We start from the raw sequence: 21,954 nt of genomic DNA, 5'->3' as shown, positions 1-21,954 counted from the left end.
TGTCTTTCGGTCTGTCTCTAGCGCCTCGCACCTTTAAAAAATGTGTAGAGGCAGCACTAGCACCTCTCAGAGAAACAGGCGTCCACATTTTAACTTATCTGGACGACTGAGCTTTAATAGCTAGTTTCAGAGAGCAGGCGACAGTGCAGCTGTCTCGGGTTCTGTCACACATTCAGGCCCCAGGATTTTTGGTAAACTCTCAGAAAAGCTCGCTGATCCCAAGTCAGCACGTTTTCATTTCTCGGTCTGGAAATATGCTCCCTTACAAGCAAGGCACATCTTTCCGACCACAGAGTGGCCGCGTTTTACCGCTGCCTCGCTCAGTTTCAGTTGGGACACAAACTGCGTTTCCAGACTCTTACAACTGATGGGTAATATGGCATCTATGATTGCAGTAGTACCACTTGGTCTACTGAAGATGCGCCATTCCAGCGGTGGATCTGCTCTCACCGGTTGTGTGCATGGCGTCACCGCAGCAGAAAGCCAACGATAACCACTGCCTGTATGTTGGCTCTCAGCCCTTGGCGGGAACCAGGACTGTTGTGCTGAGGTTCGCCAATAAGGAGAGTAACCTTTCGCAAGGTGGTATCCACGGATGCCTCCCTGAGGAGGTGGGGGGCTTTGTGCGATGGCGTGGCGATGATGAAGGTTTGGACACAAGTACAATCCAAACTCCACATGAACTACCTGGAGCTCTTAGCGGTTCTGCTGGCTCTGCAACATTTCTGCCAGGTTCTGTTAAACCAACATGTTCTGGTCAGGACAGACAACACCACTGTGATTTCATACATAAACAGACAGGGAGGGACTCGTTCACTTCCTCTCCTGAAGCTATCACACACCCTCTTACAGTGGTGCAACATACGCTTTCTGTCTATCAGAGCTACTCATGTCCCGGGACGACTGAATCTGGGTGTAGATTTGCTCTCCAGAGGCGGACCTCGGGTGAGAGAGTGGAGGCTTCACCCTTCCGTGGTGACACAGATATGGTGTCTGTTTGGGACAGCAGCACTAGATCTTTTTGTCACCAGAGCCAACACCCACTGTCCTCTGTTCTTTTCCATAACAGATCAGGATGCTCCACTGGGAGTGGATGCCCTGGCCCATCCATGGCCCAATGTAGTCCTGTATACATTCCCTCCAGTGGAATTGATACTACCTGTACTAGAGAGGGTGCGCAAACAGGGTCTGTCCCTAATTGTGGTAGCACCCCATTGGCCTGCAAAGTCATGTTATTCTGAGATAAGCAGCCTGCTGGCAGCAGAGCCGTGACAACTCCTAGTTCGCCGGGATCTCCTAACTCAGGCAGGGGGGGAGATATCTCATCCGCACCCAGAGCTGTGGAAGCTGCATGCCTACCTGCTGAGAGGTCCAGCTTATTAGCCAAAGGCCTCCCCCCTGATGTGGTGGCAACAGTCCAGAATGCAAGAGCATCCTCCACTAGAGGCTTATATGCTTATAAATGCCGGGCTTTTGAGCAGTGGTGTGAGGACAAGCACGTTGTTCCATTTCAGTGCTCAATGGTAGAAGGTTTAACGTTTTTGCAGGAACTGATGGATAAAGGTCTTTCCTTTTCCACAATTAAGGTCTACTTTGCTGACATTTCCGCCCGCCATATTGGTTTTAATGGAGTTACACCAGGTGCTCATCCTCTGGCTGTACGCTTCTTAAAGGGGGTTCGTAGACTCAGACCTGTGATTAAACCCAGTTGTCCTTCCTGGGTTCTCACATTGGTACTAGAAACTCTTTATGATCCTCCATTTGAACCTTTGGAGTCAGTAGATGTGAAGTTCCTTTCATATAAGCTTGCTCTGCTTCTTGTTCTGACAACTGCAAAGCGGGTTGGAGACCTCCATGCTTTGTCTGTAAATCCTACCTGCATACACTTTTCACCTGATGGTTCCAAGGTCACCTTGTGACCTAATGCAGCTTATCTTCCTAAGGTTATACCTTCGGACTACAGCTCCATGACTATGGAGCTTTCTAGTTTTTGTCCACCTCCTTTTGCATCTGAGGAACAAAGGAGGTTACACTTCCTGTGCCCTTTACGTGCACTGTGCAGTTACATTGACCATACTCAGACTGTGAGGTTGTGTGATCAACTGTTTGTGTGTATTGCTAATCCAGCAAGGGGGAAAGCTCAGTCCAGACAAAGACTCTCCCACTGGATTGTGGAGGCTATTTCTCTGGCTTACAGCAACAGGGGTCTCCCAATGCCACGTGGTATGAGGGCTCACTCCACCAGGGGCATAGCGACCTCCTGGGCACTATTTAGAGGGGTGCCCATGAGTGACATTTGTGCTGCAGCCAGCTGCTCTTCGCCGCACACATTTGTGAAGCTTTATCGTCTAGATGTGACAACACCTTCTGTGGCTCTCTCTGTTCTTTCTGCTGGGTCTGAAGTGCTGCACTAGTATCCAGTGCATGATCCAGGTTTGATGGCTGTTCTCCGAGGAGTTTATATATGTCCCATAAACGTGTTGTTCTGAGTGAATCAACTGAAAAGGAACGTAAAGTTATGCATATAACTACTGTTCCCTGAAGGAGAGTAATAAAGTACAACACATGGCTGCCCCGCTGATCAGCTGGGCTCGGTGAATAGCGGCTATCGAACTGAATAATGACGCCGATGATGGACAGGTATATAGTGCAGGCGGGGCCTGTCACCTGTCATCATCACATCATTTGCCTAGGAGGCGTGATTAGAGGTGGCTTCAGGCAGGACACGTGGAGCGTGATATCCCATACTCATGTGTTGTACTTCGTTACTCTCCTTCAGGGAACAGTAGTTATATGCGTAACTTTACGATTTTTGGGCTTTATGTACGGAGCTCTAAAAAGGCTAAATTGTCAGCTTCTTACCTGCAGTGGTAATATAATCAAAACTATCGGGTATACACAAAAAGCTGAATCCTAACTAATTTGACTATGTTCCAAACGGACACAACAACAGTTGGTTATTACAATTTGAGTTGTCACCAAGTTCACAACCATGAAGAAACCAGAAGAAAATAAGGGTTTGGTTGAGCCCTAAAAATCTTGTTTATATTGCTTTGCATTGCCATGTATTTTGTAAACAGTGATTGTTTTATCAAATGGATATTCCAGCAAATTTATTAAAGCTGAATTTTATTTACAAACAGCAAAATGATCAACATGTCAGTGCCAGACACCATTGATGAGAGAACCATCAATAAGAAGAAGCTGACACCATTTACAACACAGGTCAGTTGCATTAGTTATTGGAGGCTTTGTGTTTCCGACCCTTGAAGTTTCCTGGAGGCACTAAAACATCTGATGACTCGTGCTTTCCAGGAGAACCTGAATCTTGCTCTTAACTCTGCGTCTGCCATTGGCTGCCACGTGGTGAACATCGGTGCTCTTGACCTAAAAGAAGGGAAGCCCCATCTGGTGCTGGGCCTCCTGTGGCAGATCATCAAGATTGGCCTCTTTGCTGACATTGAGCTCAGCAGAAATGAAGGTACTGGGAGAGGTTACAATTGCACAACACATGCTTTGAGCCCTGTCACGGGTGTGTTGTCAAGTAGTTTAACGGATGATTATCTCTCCTGGATAGCGCTGGCGGCCTTGCTGAGAGATGGCGAAACCCTGGAGGACCTGATGAAGCTGTCACCGGAGGAGCTGCTGCTGCGCTGGGCAAACTTTCACCTGGAAAACGCTGGCTGGCAGAAGATCAACAACTTTAGCTCGGACATCAAGGTGAGATTGTTTCAATGTCAAAATAAGATAAGTAAAAAAAAAAAAACACAATTACAAAAAAATATAGTTTCTGTGGGAGAGGATGTGGGATTTTTAAACCCATCATTAAAACTGCACACGACCTGTAACTAAGTCCACCAACACAGCAGACACCAGCAAAGATGGCTCATGTTTGTTTACCCAGCCTCACCCCCATATCCACCTCAGCTGCTTCTAAAATAAGTTTCTTTAGCAACATGTTTTCACTGAACACATTTTGTTACTAACCATATCTTATGTGCTGTATTTCTTACAGATTATAAATCAAGCATGCAATAACTGATGCAACACTCTTTATCCTGGTATACAGTGGCTCGTATAAGTATTCCCTTAGACCCCTTAAACTTGAAATTATTGTTCATTCTTTGCGAATCAGTTGAAATTCAATCAGATCGGAACATTAATTTCAACAAACGACAACTTTCAAATCTTTCCTAAGATTCTCAACAGGATTTAAGTTTGGACTTTAACTGGGCCGTTCTGACACAGTAATATGCTTTGATCTGACCTATTACATTGTAACTCTGGCTGTATGTTTAGTGTGGTTGTTCTTCTGGAAGCTGAAGCTCCAACTCAGACTCAAGTCTTTTGTAGCCTCTATCAGGTTTTCCTCCAGGATTGGCGCATATTTAGGGCCATCCAGCTTTAATATCAGCTCTAACCCGCTTTCTTGTCCCTGCTGAAGAAAAGCATCCCCACAGCATAATGTTGCCACTGCCTTGGTTCTAAGTGGAAATGGTGTGTTCATTGTGATGAGCAGTGTATTTATCTGCCAAATAGTTTTGCATGTAAGCCAGAAGGTAAACTTTTGGTCTCCACAGCATCTTGTTTTGCATATGACCCCCTATAAAATAAATGGTGGGTTCCTTGGTCTTCATGATGCTGTTTGTACACAAATGTTCTCTAACAAACCTCAGAGGCCTTCACAGAACAGCTGGATTTATACTGATATTAAATTACACACTGGAGAGTTTATTTATTTAGATGGGCAAGGACTTTATTTATTTATAGGCTTCAGACTAAAGGGACTTCATACAAATGTTTCAAACACTTTCTAGATTTTTATTCGCAAAAGGTTTTTATAAACTGTGGATGTTTAAAATCTCACTAAAATACTCTGAAAGTTGTGTTGCAATGCAACAAAATGTTCAAAGGGTATAAATACTTTTGTAAAGTAAGGTTTTATTGTTTTGGTATGGGTTAAGAGAGGTCAGAAGATAAATTTTACTTTGCAATTGTTTTGATTCAATTTATGCTTATAGTTGCAGTATTTTCTATTTATTTTATTCTTCATAAAGAACCGTAAAAATTATATTTTTTTTGTTCCAGGACTCAAGGGCCTATTTCCACCTTCTGAATCAGATCTCCCCTAAAGGCACAGAGGAGGATCAACCTTGCATCGACATCAACATGGCAGGCTTCAATGTAAGCGCTTCGAGCTCTCACAACTGAGTCTCTCCTCCACAAGGTTAGCAGCTGTGTCGTGTTTCTGACTTGAACATGTGTGTGTGTGTGTGTGTGTGTGTTGTGCAGGAGAGAGATGACTTGAAGAGGGCAGAAGCTATGCTGCAGCAGGCCAACAGGCTCGGCTGTCGACAATTTGTCACCCCAGGTGATGTCGTCAGTGGAAACCCCAAACTCAACCTCGCCTTTGTGGCCAATCTGTTCAACAAATATCCAGCGCTGACCAAACCGGAGAGCGAGGACATCGACTGGGGGCTCTTGGAAGGTGTGTATGAAAAGAGGCTCTCAGAATGAATTTATAAGGGCATCTGAAAACAGTTTTTAGGTTTCTGCCACAGAAAACCAGATGCCGAATCCTAGAATCAAAGAAAATAACATTTCCTCACTGGCTTTGTTAATTTTTATTGTATGTAACGCATAACTATTACCAATATGTGACCAGCATTCACTGTGAAGTCCTCTAAATCCTTACCTGATCAGGTGAGACGAGAGAAGAGAGGACATTTAGAAACTGGATGAACTCCCTTGGAGTGAACCCTACTGTGAACCATCTGTATGTGTAAGTATCACCAGAAAATAACCTAGACCACCTCTGAGGATGGTCTGAAATAGTGGTGGGTTTGATGCTCCTCCTCTACTCGTAATTTTGATGATCACCAAGCACGTTCTCCTACTATATGTTGAAGAGATTTGCAGGATGCCATGGTCATCCTTCAGCTCTACGAGAGAATCAAAGTGGCGGTCGACTGGAACAACAAGGTCAACAAGCCTCCTTATCCAAAACTGGGAACCAATATGAAAAAGGTAGTTTTGTGGAGTCCTTTCAGGTTGTTTTTTTTTTTTCTGATTTTTGCCGTTTGTGTTGACTCTTATTCTCTCCCCCCTCAGTTGGAGAATTGTAACTACGCAGTGGAGCTGGGTAAATCAGCCAAGTTTTCTCTGGTTGGTATTGGCGGGCAGGACCTAAATGATGGCAATGCCACCCTGACTCTGGCACTGGTGTGGCAGCTCATGAGGAGGTGATGCATCACAATGACATTATCACCTTTTAGACCTGAATAAAGTTCAAGCAGTGTGTTTCAAATGTGTTCATACTCCCAGAACATTTTCTCTTTACAACAAGGGTTGTGCATCTCTAGTCTGTTGCTGATGGGATTCATATATATTATATCCCCAGTGACTCAATTCATTTTAGATAAATGGACGGAAAAAAACTATATCGCTGTTTTAAAGTGTGTACAAAGGTTAGTAGGGCCAATTTATAGTATCCTGGGTGTGTATTTGTCTCCCCTCCACCAGCTTTAACTTGTTCGTTATGGCTGTACTTAGTGGAGCTAGTTGCCGTCATTTCTTTTAAATAATAAGTGAATTGAATTTTATCGATGCAAGCCCTTGAAAACTGATGGATCTAGATTTTATTACCAATAATTCATCTTTAATTACAGCAAAGCACTTGCATCTTTCACATCTGTGTATAGATTTGAAATGGTCAATGCCCCTAGTTGCAACCACAAATGTAGGCTTATCTTCATGAAATGTTGCAACAGACTTCCACAAAACACATAGAGGTAGAGGCATGGTTTTCAATTTTCTCTCTCTCTGAGAATTCTAACATTTTTAGCTGATGTGAGATATGGACACTGGAGTCCATTCAACTCATCAAATAAATTATCCTTATGCTGAACCTGAATTCCTGGCACGTGAAACATAAAATCCAAACCGAACATTGCAGCTAAATAGTCCTTTTTGCAATTTCAATATTGCACAAACTGATATTAAGATGATTATTGCGATTCACTACATGGTGCAGATCCACCCTTAAATAAATATGGGTTCACACTGCAGTCTGTCTTGCACAACATTTTTCAGCAGGAAAATCTTTGGTTCTGAGCTTTACCAGGAAGACGGACGCAGCAACCACCAGTTTAACTTTCTCGCGACCAAAAATGATCTACGGCAAAAATTAATTTCTAGTAACATACAGATACATCCTGATTTTTGCCCTCTGTAAATATGGAAAACTCGGGAGTATGAATATTTTTGCAAAACATTGTATGTGTGCAATTTTTTTTGACAAACTATACTCAACATCAAATCCACCCCTTTGCATTCATTTTTGAAAATTGTTCACACTGCTCTGCCTAAATCCCAGTAGAGCAGCCTAAATGTTGTCTGGAGATAAACTCCCTTGAATTTAAAATTCCCTGGATAAACACAGGCACAGCAACGTTAGAAGTGGAACATTTTCGATCCCGAAAGCTCCGGGGAAGTTTGAGTCCAAGCCAGTGAACATAAGCATGTAGAAAGAGGCCGATATCATCAAGAAGATTGCCTCCTGATCGATAACAAAGCTTGAATTATTTGTACAAATCAAAATAGTGTCCACATTAATGAACCAACTAGTCTTTCCCAACCAAAATTCACAAATCCATGTTTGTTTGTTTTTTTAAAAGGGGGGGGGATTCATCAGACAACACTAATGCATAATTTTCAGGGTTCTTTTTATTAGCTAAAGCAGACCCTATAGCTTTGTTGTTTAAGTGATATCTTGGCCTTTGGACTGAAATTTTCTGGTCATGGCCATAACCAATACGCTGCTGCTTCATGGTTTTAGATACACATTGAACGTACTGGAGGAACTGGGTGATGGAGAGAAAGTAAATGATGACATCATTGTAAACTGGGTGAACAAAACATTGGCAAAGGCTGGAAAATCTACAAAGATCTCAAGTTTTAAGGTAAATTGCCCTGGTTTTCTTGTATTATTGTGGAAATAATTGTATAAACTAAGACTACGCCTTTTTTTAACTAAAACAATTATGCCATTCTTCATTAAATAGTATGAGCTAAGAAGTTCGTTTGTTAGCTTTTTTGGAATTTTGTACTTCAGCAATCTGAAAAAACTGTTGGTCAGTCTGTTGCAATCTTTGCGTGCTGTTGTGGTGTTCAGGACAAGGAGATAAGCAGCAGTCTGGCAGTGTTGGAGCTGATCGATGCCATTCGGCCTGGGAGCGTCAACTTCGAGCTGGTTAAAACCCGCAGCCTCTCTGAAGAAGACAAACTAAACAATGCCAAGTAAGAATTTGGTTATGTTTAGGGTATGGCTGATTACCCGTATCAGGATGCACCAAGGTTTGGAAAAGTCTGTTTCAAATCGCTTAAAAAACTGAGATACCATAACTCTTATTCAAGATTATTACAGTGCTGTGAAAAACTATTTGACCCCTTAAAGATTTGTTTTGCTTTTACTTTGTTTGGCCTCCCTAAATTTCAGATTATCAAACAAATATCAAAGATAACCTGAGTAAGTATTAAATGCAGCTTTCAAATTATCTCATTATATTAGGAGAAAAAAGCTATCCTAACTAACTTGACCCCATGTAAGAAAGCAATTTCCCAGCTTTGTTAAATCATGAATTAAGGTTGATTAACCTTGTTTTTTTCCACCTGAGTTTAACCCTTTAAAACCTAAGCTTTAAAATACCCACCTGGTCTTTTTTGCCTCTTTTTACTGTAAAAAGGACAGAAAATGTCCCGTGAGTTATTGGTTTCACCCATTTTTTCTAGAAGACGTGGAACTTTCAATATTTGGCAGTTATTTACAATTTTCTGTATGGTGAGTGCATTAACAGTTTTTAAGTGGAACACAAAACAAATGCAATTTGATTTTAGGAGTTTAGTGAAAGATAAACACTGCAGATATGCATGAACAATTGATTTTGGATTTTGAATATAAAGTTTGAACAGTATGGAACATATTTACAGAAAAATAATGGAGTATATGTCTTTCAGCATGCAAAAACAGGGCAATATTAAAAATTATGTGCAGGCGTTTTTCTGCAATTTTCTCCTCTTTAAGTGTAGACTCAGTCCCTTGACATTTCTTGTCCTGGTGGTACTGCCAGTGACAGGTCCAGTCTGGCAGCAAACACAGGCACACATCACAGTCCTCCCACTACCATGCAGTGCTTTTTTTTGTAGACATGCTGGAAAACGGCAATGGGCAATCTCGTGGCTTGCCAGTAAACTGTCTTTTCTTTGGATTACTCCCTGACCTGTTAATTCAAGAAGTCAATTAAGCAGAACCTGTCTGACTACATGAAGTAGGCTAAAAGATAATTCTCCCTGGTGAAAACGTGGAGCAGTGGTAGACAATCCCAGGAGAAGTCAGCCTACCAAAATTACTCCAAGAGCGATTGATCCAGGAGGTTGTAAAATAACCCAGAACAACAGCTACATTTTTGCAGGTCTCAATTAAAGTCAATGTTTATGATTCAAAAAGAAAGACACTGGACAAAAAAGGCATCTATTGGAAGGTTTCAAGATGAAAACAAAAGTTGACTAAAAAGCACATGGAAGGTTTTTCAACACATTTTAATGATCCATAAGACTTTTGGGAACATACAGGTCCTTCTCAAAATATTAGCATATTGTGATAAAGTTAATTGTTTTCCATAATGTAATGATGAAAATTTAACATTCATATATTTTAGATTCATTGCACACTAACTGAAATATTTCAGGTCTTTTATTGTCTTAATACGGATGATTTTGGCATACAGCTCATGAAAACCCAAAATTCCTATCTCACAAAATTAGCATATCATTAAAAGGGTCTCTAAACGAGCTATGAACCTAATCATCTGAATCAACGAGTTAACTCTAAACACCTGCAAAAGATTCCTGAGGCCTTTAAAACTCCCAGCCTGGTTCATCACTCAAAACCCCAATCATGGGTAAGACTGCCGACCTGACTGCTGTCCAGAAGGCCACTATTGACACCCTCAAGCAAGAGGGTAAGACACAGAAAGAAATTTCTGAATGAATAGGCTGTTCCCAGAGTGCTGTATCAAGGCACCTCAGTGGGAAGTCTGTGGGAAGGAAAAAGTGTGGCAGAAAACGCTGCACAACGAGAAGAGGTGACCGGACCCTGAGGAAGATTGTGGAGAAGGGCTGATTCCAGACCTTGGGGGACCTGCGGAAGCAGTGGACTGAGTCTGGAGTAGAAACATCCAGAGCCACCGTGCACAGGTGTGTGCAGTAAATGGGCTACAGGTGCCGCATTCCCCAAGTCAAGCCACTTTTGAACCAGAAACAGCGGCAGAAGTGCCTGACCTGGGCTACAGAGAAGCAGCATTGGACTGTTGCTCAGTGGTCCAAAGTACTTTTTTCGGATGAAAGCAAATTCTGCATGTCATTCGGAAATCAAGGTGCCAGAGTCTGGAGGAATACTGGGGAGAAGGAAATGCCAAAATGCCAGAAGTCCAGTGTCAAGTACCCACAGTCAGTGATGGTCTGGGGTGCCGTGTCAGCTGCTGGTGTTGGTCCACTGTGTTTTATCAAGGGCAGGGTCAATGCAGCTAGCTATCAGGAGATTTTGGAGCACTTCATGCTTCCATCTGCTGAAAAGCTTTATGGAGATGAAGATTTCATTTTTCAGCATGACCTGGCACCTGCTCACAGTGCCAAAACCACTGGTAAATGGTTTACTGACCATGGTATCACTGTGCTCAATTGGCCTGCCAACTCTCCTGACCTGAACCCCATAGAGAATCTGTGGGATATTGTGAAGAGAACGTTGAGAGACTCAAGACCCAACATTCTGGATGAGCTAAAGGCCGCTATCGAAGCATCCTGGGCCTCCATAAGACCTCAGTGCCACAGGCTGATTGCCTCCATGCCACGCCGCATTGAAGCAGTCATTTCTGCCAAAGGATTCCCGACCAAGTATTGAGTGCATAACTGTACATGATTATTTGAAGGTTGACGTTTTTTGTATTAAAAACACTTTTCTTTTATTGGTCGGATGAAATATGCTAATTTTGTGAGATAGGAATTTTGGGTTTTCATGAGCTGTATGCCAAAATCATCCGTATTAAGACAATAAAAGACCTGAAATATTTCAGTTAGTGTGCAATGAATCTAAAATATATGAACGTTAAATTTTCATCATGACATTATGGAAAATAATGAACTTTATCACAATATGCTAATATTTTGAGAAGGACCTGTATTCTGTGGGCTGATGAGACACAAGTGGATGAATTAAAACAATTCTGCAAAGGGAAGCAGGTCAAAGTTCCTCCACAATGATTTAAAAGACTGATTGCCAATTCTCACAAATGGTTGATGGCAGTTATTAGGTTTAGTGTCAATTACTTTTTGTTTGGAGCCAGGTTGATTTGGATGGCTTTTTTTTTATTGTAATAAATCAAATTATCATAGGGAAACTGCACTTTGTGCTTCCGCAGGTTATCTTTATCGGATTTTGAAATGTGTTGATCTTGATCTGAAACATTAAGTGACAAAAAAGCAAATAGAAACATGTATGGGGGGCAAACATGTTTTCATAGCCTAAATTTAAATTATAATGCCTATAAATGGTTCTTAAAAAGTCTCACATTTTACAGACTAAAGCAATTAGATCATGTTACGCCTTTTTTTTTTACCTTTTTTGTCTAAATTATGAAATTATGGTGATTTTCCTCAAGGTAATCATACCATAAATGTCTCATACCAGCCTAGCTATGTTGCTGAAAGTATATGAACAGTTTAACAAAGTTAAACCTGTGTCCTCCGCAGATACGCCGTCTCGATGGCAAGGAAGATCGGCGCTCGCGTCTATGCCCTGCCTGAGGACCTGGTAGAGGTCAAGCCCAAAATGGTGATGACGGTCTTTGCCTGTTTGATGGGACGAGGGATGAATCGCGCCTAAGCAAGCTGCTTGGATCACAGTGACACTTACACTTCCCCAAAAACAATTAGCATTTCGAAAGAGCTCCCTCAACCGAAGAAATGAAGATTTGTTATTGGTTTTGTTGAGTCATACAATTACATGTTTCCGTTGCCTCTCCTCATAAACAGAGGTGTTCCCTGAAGGATCGTTTATTGAAGGTGAAGCTCCAGTAGCAAAATCTGCAGAGGCAGCGCTTATCAACCTGTTACGCTCATTTATAAGAATGCTCTTTTTTTTTGAGCTTTTTGTTTTCCAATACAAGTATGCAGAATATACAGCTGCAAGGTTGTTTACATATTTTTACCCTGACCAATAAGTAAATAATCTCCTCAGCCAAGCAACAGACATTCCTGATTACCATAGCTTTGAATAAATGCGTCAGAAGGCCAAAAGTAAGAACGGAAGTTAGAGAGGTTTAAAGTTTGGGTGGAGCCCACTTTAACAAACATACCCAAACGTGTCCTCTTGCTCAATGAAGTGCGCGTATTTCTTGGTAGGTGGCTTCGCGGATGCCTACATATCAGAAAACAGAAGCCATCAGGTCAATTTTTGGTGATGACCTGTGGGATGTGATATTTATATTCCTGTTTGTTTCTTGGGATTATCATGCAACATGCTGTAAATGCTGTCTTTAAGGGTGTCTGGTTTGTGTTGTATTGGGATTTTTTTATTTTTATTATTACTGTTTGCCCGTTAGATGATGAGCAGGCTGACTTGATTCTCCTGGCTTTATGCTGTGCCTGTAACTATCAAAGATGATGTGTATTTGTGCCTTGAGGTTGTCTGTTTTTGTTTTCTGCTCATATTCAACATTACCAAATACAAACAGTTACTCCATTCCAGGTAGTTCAATGTTATGCTATGACAATGGCCAAATTAAATTTGGCCTTGTGTTCATGTCTATTCTCTCAAGTAAGTGCTTTACATGTAACAATAAATATAAATTTAAAAAACAGCTGACATTTTTGGTCTTTGCTATTTCTGGGGAAACAAACACATTTTAAAGAAATGTTGTAATATGTAATGATAAAATCATATTCGTGGCAGACCTTTACATTTCCTCTAAAAGTGAAACTTAAATCATGAAGGTCATTTCTAATTTCTTGCAGAACAAATGTATTAATGATTTTTACTCTTTTTAGTTGTCTGAAACAGCTTGTTAAAATAACATTTGCAAAGCTCAAGCATGTGTCATACATCTCGTGAAAGTTGCAATACAAATTAAAGCTGCAAGCAGCATTGGGTGGCCATCGCAGCTTCGCTCCACCTGGCCTGTGTCGCAACCACGGGAGCCTCGCATCACCCGCTTCATGCCACCTGCGAGCCCACCAATCAATTCCACACTTTGCCTCTAGGACCTTGAGTCTAGGTGGTAACTTGAGCAAATCTTCCCAATGCCTTTGATCATGCTGAGTTTTGTTCTAAAATTAGGTCAAATTCTGACCTTCCTAATGGAAGCTATGGTCATTTCCTGTTTGGTGGCAAAGGATTAATGAAGACTTCATGTAGTGTTTTGAAAGTGTCGTTTGAAATTATTGTATTAGTAGACAATGCCTGAAAATTCTAGATTCTCATTGAGGTGCCATTCCACACAGAAACCTGTGCCTTTGTTCTCAGTGGGTGTTGCTAAAGTGATGCTATAAAATTACTACACCATTTTTCTGGCCAGTCATCCACGATGAAGCGCACAAAATTTTGTGCGGATTCGATGATGCGTTGGGGAAATATAGCTGTTTGAAATATTTTAGGGGATGCAGTTGAGTCAAATTCCAATATAATCCACGTGAGCTGTTTAATTCAAATCCAGCTTGGAGCAAATCAGGTCCTGCATGTGATTTAGAGCCGTATGTATGCAAAGGGCGAGATTTGCTGCTGTGCCATGGGGTCCAGCCAACAATGGCTATTCAGAGTATGATTCAACATCACCTTGTTTTGTGTCACTAAACACTGCTAGTCATGAGTCAGTGTGGAAGGAGGTTTCCACTAATAAAACATGTGACTTCCTGTTGCAAGTGGGTGGGGCTGAGGTGATGTAAGCAAATGTCCATGTTAGGTAAGGTAAGTTTATATAGCGCTTTTCAGCAATGAGACACTCAAAGCGCTGTACATACAATTACAATACAATCACAAAGCAAATAAACACAGATGCAGACACATAAAAACAAATGATAAAATCAAACAGAGGTAATTTAAAAAAGTAAAATAAAGAGAATAGAATAGAATGATGGACAAGAAAATGAAAGGAAAATTGGACTGAAAACACAACTAATCATGCCTAAATGGCACAGTCAAAGGCCACTCTAAACAAATAAGTTGTTAATCTTGATTTAAAGCAATTTAGGGTTTTGGCACTTTTACAGTTTTCTGGCAGTGTATTCCAGATTAGTGAAGCATAAGAACTTAAAGCTGCTTCTCCATGTTTGGTTCTGGTTCTGGGTATGCAGAGTAGATTTGAGCCAGATGACCTGAGAGGTCTGGATGGTTGATACACTGACAACAAGTCTGTAATGTATTTTGGTGCTAAGCCATTCAGTGATTTATAGACTAACAGAAGTATTTTAAACTCTATTCTCTGAGCTACAGGGAGCCAGTGTAGGGACTTTAGAACCGGGGTGATGTGCTCCACTTTCTTAGTTTTAGTGAGGATGCGGGCAGCAGCGTTCTGGATCAACTGCAGCTGTCTGATCGACTTTTTAGGCAGACCTGTGAAGACACCATTGCAGTAATCAATTCTACTAAAGATGAACGCATGAATTAGTTTTTCAAGGTCCTGCTGAGACATTAGTCCTTTAATCCTGGAGATGTTCTTTAGGTGATAGAAGGCCGACCTAGTTACTACCTTTATGTGCTTCTGAAGGTTCAGGTCTGAGTCCATCACTACATCCAGGTTTTGAGCCTGACTGGTGGTTTCTAGCTGTATTAACTGAAGCTGTGTGATAACTTTAAAACGCTCTTCCTTTGGTCCAAAGATTATTACTTCAGTTTTGTTTTGATTCAGCTGAAGAAAATTTAGGCCCATCCATGCATTGATTTCTTCTAAGTATTTACCCAGGGTTCATGGTCACCTGGTGACATCGTAACGTATAGCTGTGTGTCGTCGGCATAGTTATGATAACTGACGTTGTTGTTTCTTAAAATCTGAGTTAGGGGGAGCATGTAGATATTGAATAGGAGGGGCCCTAAGATGGACCCTTGGGGGACGCCACATGTGATTTTTGTGCTCTCTGATGTAAAGTTACCTACTGACACAAAAAAGTCCCTGTCCTTCAAGTAGAATTTAAACCAGTTGAGTGCTGTACCAGAAAGGCCGACCCAGTTTTCCAGGCGCTCTAATAAAATGGAGTGATCCGCAGTGTCAAATGCTGCACTAAGGTCCAATAATACCAGCACTGTGTTGAGTGCTGGTCTGTGAGGACAGAAAGTTTGGTGCAGCTCTCACCTTGTGTGTGGAAGTTATTAGACATTCGTTTTTTATGGCGAGCAGCCATGTTTTGAGGCTTGGCCGCGCCCATATGCTTTCATGCAGCAACAGCCAATCCCAGCTGCCTTAAGACTATACTGAGTCATTTTGAAGTCTGTAAGTCAGAAGCTATAGGAGGAGTTTGCTCAGATACGAAGTTTGTAAACGAGAGAAAATGGCCGATTCCTGTGGGGTTTGGACCCCTTCAGCATGCTCAAAAACTCACAATTTTAACTTTTAATCCTCCATACCTTTAGTGCATACTGACCAAATCCCTAGGAGCAGTTTGTTAAAGTTCATGTATGAAAAGTCAAAAATGACCCTTTGACCCAAAATGGCTGACTTCCTGTTGGCTTTAGGGCATACCTCCAAGAGATTTTCTTTCACAATTTGGAAGGATCTACACATTTAGCAAGTTTTAAATCTATTCGACTTACCAGTTGGCCTATCTCATTTTAGAGGGCGCTGTAGAGCTATTTGGCCATGCCCATTTTTGATTCTGTTAGAATACTAACATTTCACACGGGGACAATTGTGGGTAAAGTTTGGTGAGTTTTTCAATATGCTGAGGCCTCCAACAAGTCAATTCATTTAACGGATGAATAATAAGACCGCTTTGGGCACAATTAATAGATTGTCAAGGACAGTTTTATGTATTCTCGTGTATGCATTTATGGAAAAAATAAAAGGCAACCTATTCTAATTCTTTAAATACAGCTAAGCCCCAAATTATTTTCTTTCAACTTTACACTTTCATGTGAGATATTTTGTTATTCAACCGAAACAAATCTGTTAGAGTGAAAAATGTACGCTAAGTGTTTCACTCCTGAGGTTCCATGGTCTTAATTTCTTACATTTTAAAAAAGGAAACTGGGATATGGTTGATTTTATTCAGTCTTAAGTCAAATGGTAAGATCCGAAACACACTTTTATTTTAATTGAGAGCTTTTCAAACATTTCCTTAAAATTGTTCCATCTTTCATTAACCTGTTCTGTTTTACAGCCATCTTTCCAGCCCTTCATTCCACTTCTGAAGAAACCTCTTTCATTTGACCTGCCATAAATAATAAATAAAACATTTTACAACACAGTCTGTTGTTCTCCACTGAGAATGTAAGCCATTACTGCAGTCTTTACTATTAAACACTTTCTGAGAGAAAAGAGTGTTAACTTGTGGTGTCTAAAATAGCATTAAGCTTCATCCTTTGTCCTGTAATCACATTTAATATTTCAGTTATTAATAACTGCATACATAGGGTATGTATGTATTGGCTTGTATGTAAAACTGCATCCTTGTTTAATTAGATGTATAGTTATAGTTTCTATAATATTACATATAGTATTGAGAAGAATTAAACTGGATTAGTTAATGGTACACCTGTGAATAACTAATATGATTTATTTCTTATTAATACTGCTCCGTTAAACTCCCCAGGGTTGTACATTCAGAATCAGCACAGAAGGTAGGAAAGAGTAGAGGGAGGCTTCTGCTATGTCTTACTGGCACGAGAAGATACATTATATTTTCCCAGTTTATTGAGCAACCATTTTTTCTGTCTCCAGTGGGGAGAACAAGTATTTGATACACTGCTGTTTTTGCAGGTTTTCCCATTTGCAAACCATGCAGAAGTCTTTAATTTTTATCATAGGTTCTCTTCAACTGTGAGTGACAGAATCTAAAACAAAAATCCAGAAAATCAAATTGTGTGATTTTTAAGTAATTAATTTGCATTTTATTGCATATGCATTTGATACATCAGAAAAAAAAAACTTAATATTTAATACAGAAACCTTTGTTTACAATTACAGATATCAGATGGTTCCTGTAGTTCTTGACAAGGTTTGCATACACTGCAGCAGGGATTTTGGACCACTCCTCTATACAGATCTTCTCCAGATCCTTCAGGTTTCTGGGCTGTCACTGGGCAATATGGAGTTTCACTCCCTACAAAGGTTTGCGATTGTGTTCAGATCTGGAGACCTGGTGGGCCACTCCAGGACCTTGAGGTGCTTCTGACGGAGCCACTACCTAGTTGCCCTGGCTGTGTGCTTCGGGTCATTGCTGGGTCTTCCAGCATGATAATGACCCATCTTCAATGCCCTTACTGACAGAAGGAGGTTGTTGGCTCAGATCTCCAGATACATGGCCCCATCCATCCTCCCTTTGATACAGTGCAGTTGTACTGTCTCCTTTGCAGAAAAGCATCCCCAAAGAATGATGTTTCCACCTCCATGCTTCACGGTAGGGATGGTGTTCTTGGGGTGGTACTCATCCTTCTTCCTCCAAACACTGCGAGTGGAGTTTAGACCAGAAAGCTCTGTTTTTGTCTCATCAGACCACATGCCCATCTCAGCCTTGTGCAGGTCTACTGTTTTATCCCTGATGTCCTTACACAACTCTCTGGTCCTGGCCATTGTGGAGAGGTTGGAGTGTGTTTGATTGAGTGTGTAGACAGGTGTCTGTTATACAGATAACGAGTTCAAACAGGTGCATTTAATACAGGTAATGAGTGGAGAACAGGAGGGCTTCTTAAAGAAGAACTAACAGGCCTGTGAGAGCCGAGATTCTTACTGGTTGTTAGGTGATCAAATACTTATGACATGCAATAAAATGCAAATTAATTACTTAAAAATCACACATTATAATTTTCTGGACTTTTGTTTTAGATTCTGTCACTCACATTTGAAGAGAACCTATGATAAAAATTAAAGATTTCTACATGCTTTTCAAGTGGAAAAACCTGCAAAACCGGCAGTCTATCAAATACTTGTTCTCCCTACTTTACATGTAGAATTGGACTATAGGACTGGCTACAACAATAAGGTGCAATGTGATGATTTCAAGGGTCTTTTAATGTGTTTAGCTATGTTAGGATTAAATGCTTTATTTTTGATTGAACTAATGGACCAGGTATTTTCATATTATGATGTAAATCCAGCTAGAAGCTCACAGGGAGGGTTATTACTGTTTTCCATGATGGCCAGGCCATTTAACTTTAACTGTAGCTCAGGTGAAAGTCCCCCTGCTCTCTGACCCTCATCATGACCCAGAATATGCTCATTAGCATTAAGGTTTTATTGCTCCCCGAGTTATGCCCCTCTGCTTACACCTGTTCCTGTGCACACACGTACAGCAGGCTCCCACTCTATGGTTGGCTCAGCAGCTGCTCTGAAATGAGGCGTTCAGTATAATGTTTCGGGTAAGGAATGAGGCAGGCCAACAGCCTGGGACTGAACAGCCGTTATGGACTTCTCCAAAATGGACAAATTGCCAGTCCACCTCTGCTTGTTTGAATAGTTGCGCAGTTGCCGCATGTGCACAAAGAACCATTTTCTGTCTTTTTCTTTTAACTCATTGTCAGGTTAGATGGAGCAGGCAGTGAATATGGAATACAAAAGAAAACCCAAATCTGATTGTTTTTAGATAAAAATGTGAAATCCAAGGGCATTTTGGGGCTTAATGCATGTTTTTAATGGACATATTGTCTTCCGTCATGAAATTAATAGACCTGTACTTCAGCCCAGGAAGCCCAGGTCTAATGATGCACCTGCTACTCATAAAAGTTAGGGCTTTCAGGAGGAAATATCAGGATGAACTTAAAATTCACTAAAACTTTTACAAGTGAACTTAATGTGACTTTCTCAAAATTTTCAAATGCACATGTCCACTGGTTCAGGATTTTTTGCACAACTTGCTGTCTAACAAGGAGCTTAACAGCAAAATTCACAACAGGTGTTTGATCCATGAATTGACCAATAACCTTCCTGGTTTAATCAGAATTGATATTTAAACAGTCCTCCTCATCATGCTGTTGAGATTTTGACATCATGAGACCAAGACGACACCTAACAACTCACCATTCACCTTCAAAACAAAATGTTCTCAGATAGAAGTGACCATTGAGCTTAGACTGTCACAGAGTATCCTCAGCAGGTTGCAGCAGAGATGCAGAGAGACAGAAAGAGTCATAGAAATTGACCCCCTTTGGCCACATCCCACTCTGATGACTGTTTCATTGTGAACAGTGCCCTGCAGGACTTGTAGATGCCACTCAACTCCAGGCAGACTTAAGGGAGGTGAGAGGCACCTAAGAGTCACGTCAGACCATTCGCAACCGTTTACATCGTCGTGGTCTGCGTGCTCGACGACCTGCAAGGGTACCTGACCACACCACCAGACACAGCCATTAACGTCTTGCATGGATCAGGGAGCATTTACTCTGGACAAGGGACCCGTGGGCCTCAGTGCTGTTTTCTGATGAAAGTTGATTCAAGTTGAGCAGAAATGATGGCCGCCAACAATGTTAGAGATGTCAAGGAGAGCTCCATGTATCAGCCAGACAAGGCTTTGGTGATGGTGGTGTAACAGTGTGGGCAGGTTTGTCTAGTCAATACAGAATTGTCCTGCACTTGAATGGTACCGTGACAAGCCCATACTACCTGAATAACATCATTAATCCAGTCATTGTGCCCCTGCATGAACTACACAGGCCTAATGTTATCTTTACAGGCAACAATGCTCTGGCTCATTGAGGTCACATCATTAGGTAACTGCCGCTGGAGACTGGGGTACCTTGAATGGGGTGGCCTGGTTTCTCCAGATCTGAAAACGTATGGGATTAGCTGAGTCGCTATCTAGAGGCTCATGACTCTGTATCCCAGAACCTCAATGACCTGAGGTCCACCCTTCAAGAAGAGTGGGATGCCATTCCTCAGCAGACAAATTGTTTACTTTTGAACAGAACGAGACATTGTCAAGCTGTATATGGTGCTTAAGGGCACATGAGACGTAATTAAGACAAGGACCTTTCTTGTTGTAGTTTACCCACCACTGTTGTTTCAATACATTGTTTGAGATGAGGAAATCACCATTGCATGCTTCTACTTAAAAGTCGTCTCTTCCAAACAGACCATATCTGACCCCCCAGGGTTAGAAAAGGGGTTGAATCCTCCATCCTCTCACCAGAGGTCTGCCTCTGGAGAGCAAATCTGCACTCAGTTTCAGGGCCACCCACTCGTGTCCCTGGAGACCCTGATCGAATGTGTATGCTGCTAAAAGCTTTGGTAGGTGTAGAGCCAACGTACAAGAAGCGGTTATCGTTAGCTTTCTGTGGTGGCAACGTGAAGTATACAGCTGGTATGGACTAGGTCCAGTGCTGAAATGTGTGTATTTTCAGCAGGCCAAGTGGTACCACTGTGATCATAGATGCCATCATTCCCATCATTTGTAAGATAGCCTGGAAATTGAGTTTTTTTTCCAGCCTGAGAAATTAAAACTGCTTACAAGGGGTCAGCAAACTTTTCTGGAAGTTCACCGAAAACCCCAGACCTGGAATGTGTGACAAAACCTGAGAAAGTTGTTCTGTTGCCTGCTGTCGGAAGCTGGCTATTAAAATCCAGAGGCCCAGATAAGTTAAAATGCAGACACCTGTTACTCTGAGGGGTGCTAGCACTGTCCTCGCACATTTTGTAAAGGTGCACTAAAGACAGACCCAAAGGCAGTATGAGTTACCTGTAGACTATGCCCTCAAAAGTGAATCTCAGAAACTGTGTTCCGTGTGTATTGCTACGTGAAAGTAAGCATTTTCAGGTTGATTGTAGCGAACCAATCACCGGGGCTGATAGCAATCAGAAGATGTTTGAGTGTACGTTCGAAGCCTCCTCCCTTTCTTCAAAACATTGAAATAACGGTTGTACCAACTTTTGTTCATCCGCACTTATAGCTACTTTTGCTAACAGCTGATTTATTTCCTAATTCAGAACCTCTCCTACTTTGGCCATGGCTGCCGTGTTTACCACACCAATAAAACGGGGTGGTCTCCGGCGAAACTCTAAGCGATAATCCATAGCAACGGTTCTCCCCACCCAAGGTTGAAGTGCGCATGCGCGCCAGAGGGGGAGATGTGTTACTAGGTCACCAGCCTGCAGGACTGTTGGCCGGAAGGTGCTGCCCCCTCTCAGTGTGCGAGAGGTGCAGCCTCATTTAATGGTCACCTGTAGACTTTTGATTTTGACTTTGTTAAAATGTTTGGAATAATTACTTAAACATTTGGAACAGTGCCTCTTGGGACGGGGATCCCAAACAACACCAACAAAACACCTATTGGGTGGGCACCAAAAATTATGATCCGGTCTCCCTGCTCCTTAGGCCCCTAAGTTTTTAGTCCCACAGCCTGGAGGATGGTGTCTTCTTCCTCCTGGGATGTTGAGTCCCTCCAAAGTCCTGGACGGGGGGCCTTTGCTCCAAATCATCTGGCGGGGAGCTTCACTGTGGCTCTGTGACTGTGCTGGCTGGGAACTCCACGGCACTTTCTTTGGTGGAGGTGGCAGTACGGCTGGTTTACGAGTGCCTGAGCTGGATTTGGGTCTCAGGTCGCGTCTTGGAATAATGCAGCGCAGCGCTCCAGTCTGCTTCTTCCTCAGCTCAAAATAAAACGTTCGTTCATCTTCCGCTTATCCGGGACCGGGTCGCGGGGGCAGCACACTCAGCAGAGACACCCAGACGTCCCTCTCCCCAGACACCTCCTCCAGCTCC

General features: G+C 41.9%; 1 protein-coding gene across 2 annotated transcripts in view; it reads left to right on the top strand.

The window, feature by feature from the left end:
- The window catches only part of LOC124876755 (plastin-3-like), a 28,753-nt gene extending 15,839 nt beyond the window's left edge, over positions 1-12,914 (top strand). For both annotated transcript variants that reach the window (XM_047379747.1, XM_047379748.1), the window contains exons 6-16: positions 3,144-3,225; positions 3,316-3,481; positions 3,578-3,720; positions 5,089-5,184; positions 5,293-5,488; positions 5,704-5,782; positions 5,910-6,027; positions 6,112-6,242; positions 7,838-7,961; positions 8,174-8,298; positions 11,806-12,914. In XM_047379747.1, coding sequence (XP_047235703.1) covers positions 3,144-3,225; positions 3,316-3,481; positions 3,578-3,720; positions 5,089-5,184; positions 5,293-5,488; positions 5,704-5,782; positions 5,910-6,027; positions 6,112-6,242; positions 7,838-7,961; positions 8,174-8,298; positions 11,806-11,938 — 1,393 coding nt within the window. In that variant the 3' untranslated portion in view covers positions 11,939-12,914. The remainder of the gene's footprint in view (positions 1-3,143; positions 3,226-3,315; positions 3,482-3,577; positions 3,721-5,088; positions 5,185-5,292; positions 5,489-5,703; positions 5,783-5,909; positions 6,028-6,111; positions 6,243-7,837; positions 7,962-8,173; positions 8,299-11,805) is intronic.
- Positions 12,915-21,954: the final 9,040 nt, after the last annotated feature.

Source organism: Girardinichthys multiradiatus, chromosome 11 (assembly GCF_021462225.1).
Source record: "Girardinichthys multiradiatus isolate DD_20200921_A chromosome 11, DD_fGirMul_XY1, whole genome shotgun sequence".
NCBI classification, from domain to species: Eukaryota; Metazoa; Chordata; class Actinopteri; order Cyprinodontiformes; family Goodeidae; genus Girardinichthys; species Girardinichthys multiradiatus.
The sequence above is the reverse complement of the archived record's forward strand: the minus strand, read 5'-3'. Positions and strand labels throughout refer to the sequence as shown.